General features: G+C 41.1%; 1 protein-coding gene across 1 annotated transcript; it reads right to left on the bottom strand.

The window, feature by feature from the left end:
• Window positions 1–1,107: 1,107 nt before the first annotated feature.
• LOC130070991 (uncharacterized) lies at window positions 1,108–1,965 on the bottom strand. Its single transcript, XM_056235597.1, has 2 exons — window positions 1,406–1,965; window positions 1,108–1,306 (listed from the first exon to the last, which is right to left on the bottom strand). The coding sequence occupies exons 1-2, from the start codon at window positions 1,963–1,965 to the stop codon at window positions 1,108–1,110; spliced, it is 759 nt and encodes a 252-aa protein (XP_056091572.1).
• Window positions 1,966–2,966: the final 1,001 nt, after the last annotated feature.

The raw sequence follows: 2,966 nt of genomic DNA on the forward strand, positions 1-2,966 counted from the left end.
CGCAAATATGACCACATCTCTCCGATTCTCAAATCTCTATATAACATAGCTCCTGCTTATCTCTCTGAACTCGTTCATCCTTACACTCCGTCCAGAAGCCTAACCCCTCATTTACACTGCATACGTGTGCGGCGCATTACGGCTGCGACACGGCTACCGGAGCTGATCGCGGCCATTCTAGTCAATGCGTGTGTTTACACCGGCCGCGAAGCGTCGGTTTCAGAAGCTTCCCAGAAGCGGCTCTCCGCGCCGCTTCGCTAAATATAGGCGCCTAGTCTATTTTTGACGGACGCGCGTCCAAGTCGCACCGGAAAAACAAAATAAAAGTCAAAAAACCCTGTCAATTTCTTATTGCACGTATATTGGCAATATATCCTTGGTAGGAGACCAGAAATGGACGACGAGAGATTCATCCTGGAAGTTGAAAAACACAGTGTTATATGACACCACAAATCCTTTTTACAAGGACAATTCCAAAAAGGACAAAGCATGGAGTTTGATTGCACAAGTTGTAGGAGTGGAAGGTGAATACAATAACCTCCAAATTATCTTCCTACTACATGATTTTAAAAAGTAGCCTATATAACCATTGAGTATTTATGCATCTTGAAAACCAATTAAAATGTCAAGTAACTTTGCATTACACAGGACAGGACCTAGATATTAGTACAAGTACATAGACCCTTTGTTAATATGTAGGCTATGAGTTTTTTCAGGTAGGCCTAGTTTAATGTAAAAACAAATCTGATTTTAACATTTTATTACTTACCTATATGTTTTAAAAGTAGGTTACTATACAAGAACTTCACTAATGTTATTACAGGAGCCTATATACGTAGCCTACTGCCCTGTGTAAATTCTGTTCAGATACAGTACTGTTGGGAAGGTGCTTGGACTTGCACTCTCGAGCTTTTCAAATGCTAATGTGAATTTGGTGGGAGTGACATTAACTCTTTTCAATTAAATTGATAGTTTAACACACCAAAGTTCTCAAACAAAAACTTTATTTTTTTTATTTTTTGCCAAAACACCTTTTTATCAATACAGCATACTTGTCTTTTGGGATCATAATCACTTATCAGCTTTTTACAATCCTAGCATGATACTTCAATAAGCTTTGATGTCATGCCTTTTGATCACACCATCCTGTTTTGCCATGACACAGTCTTCAGGAGAGGTAAAGCAGGTGCAGAAGACCTCCCTCACATTACAGGCCTCTGCTGATGCCCTGTTTCCTCCCATGTTTCTTACTGGTGCCATATGTCTCCCCAGCTGCTCTGCCTCATCCAGCAAACTCTGGTTTTCGCTGGGGACAAGCAGGAAATTGTGAAGGATGCATGTAGCCATCACAAGTGTGTCAACATTTTTTGGTTGCAGGTTGATTCTGTTAAGAAATATTCTCCACCTGGAGGACAGAATGCCAAAGGCATTTTCAACCACCATCCTTGCTCTTGAAAGTCTGTAGTTGAAAATCCTCTTTTTGTAACTGAGGTTTGCTCCGGGGTATGGTCTCATCAAGAATGGTTTGAGTTGGAAAGCTGCGTCACCAACCATGACGAATGGCACATCACCCAGGTGGGCAGCACCAGGTAGAGAGGTACTGGGTGGCACATGCAAGGTGTTGGTCTCCATTCCCCTCCCCAAATCCGAACTGGCGTACACACCACCATCGCAGGTTCTTCCGAAGTCCCCCACTTGAATGAATCGGAACCTGTAGTCAGCACCCACAAGCGCCAAAAGCACTATGGAGAAGGTCTTCTTGTAATTGAAGAACTGACTTCCAGACAGTGGTGGTGCTTGTATTATTATATGTTTGCCGTCTATTGCTCCCAAACAATTTGGGAAATTCCATTTTTCACAGAATCCTTGGGCCACCTCTTTCCAAGTGTCTTGTGTTGGCCTGGTTGGGAAACTCTCCATCATCACCTTTTCAATGGCTGCACACACCACATGGACAGAGTTCATGACAGTTGCGTGCCCTAGGCGATAGCTGAATGCTAAGCTGACCATTGAATCTCCAGAAGCCAAGTATCTGTGAGGGAAGAAACAAAGGAAAAGTATTGTATTCATCTTTGTGTGTCTTCTTTGTTTCAGTCGACGTGTGCAGTGCGAGATGGAAAACATTAAGAGATGCTTTTGTGAAAAACAGAAAAAATAAGAATCTGCCTAGTGGATCAGCAGGTGGAAGTCAAAAGGACTGGAAATATTCAGAGATATTGTCCTTCCTTTTGCCCCACTTACAGCCAAGAAGGTCTGTATAAATTTCAAACATGTAATTTACATTAAATTTAACAGTGATAAAATATTGTTGACTAAAGCAACAGTGTAATTTTTCAATTGTTATTAAAAAGGTGGTAAGAAAGTATAACTTACATGTATAACGTTCCTATGGATTTTTTTTTTTTTTTTTGCATGGGCATAAAGAAATTGCAGTGACTAACTAGATGGGTAAAGTTAGTAGACAAACTTTAAGTTGGCTTGAAAAAGACTAGCCAGAAAGTTTGAAAAAGTTTTAAAAGCTTAAAGTTTTAGATAGATCGATAGATAAAGTAGGTTGGCTTTCTCAAATCAACTTAATTATTGTGTTTTTGCTGTTGCTTTTTATACAGTTCGAAAAGCAACTTGACCCTGCTAGTGATGGCCGGTTCGTGAACGAATCGTTCTTTTGAACCGGTTCTTTTTAGTGAACCGGTCGAACCAGTACACTAAATCGGACTGAATCGTTCGAAACAGTTCGCGTCTTGCGTTAGTGCTGATACACAAGTTACTAAAGTTACTCACTTTCAGACATGCCTGACAGTCCCTCTGACTCGAAATAAACCAATATCCCGGAGTATATTTCACTCCAGTAAATCCAACAGTTTGAAACGTGCTGTTTTTGAGAGTGATGAGCACGAGCTGATACTGCGCATGCGCGTACTACCGAACGCACATGTACAGCGGTTATCGGATCACCAGTACAGAAC

Source organism: Rhinichthys klamathensis, unplaced genomic scaffold, assembly GCF_029890125.1.
Source record: "Rhinichthys klamathensis goyatoka isolate OS25496 unplaced genomic scaffold, OSU_Roscu_1.1 h1tg000018l_1, whole genome shotgun sequence".
In the NCBI taxonomy this organism is placed as follows: Eukaryota; Metazoa; Chordata; class Actinopteri; order Cypriniformes; family Leuciscidae; genus Rhinichthys; species Rhinichthys klamathensis.

Bases quoted from the DNA above. Each gene is read 5' to 3' on its own strand.
- LOC130070991 (XM_056235597.1), bottom strand. From the start codon at position 1,965: ATGAACTCTGTCCATGTGGTGTGTGCAGCCATTGAAAAGGTGATGATG. The intron at 1,307-1,405 runs GTGGAGAATATT...GCTTGTCCCCAG, and splicing joins TTTGGCATTCTGTCCTCCAG to CGAAAACCAGAGTTTGCTGG.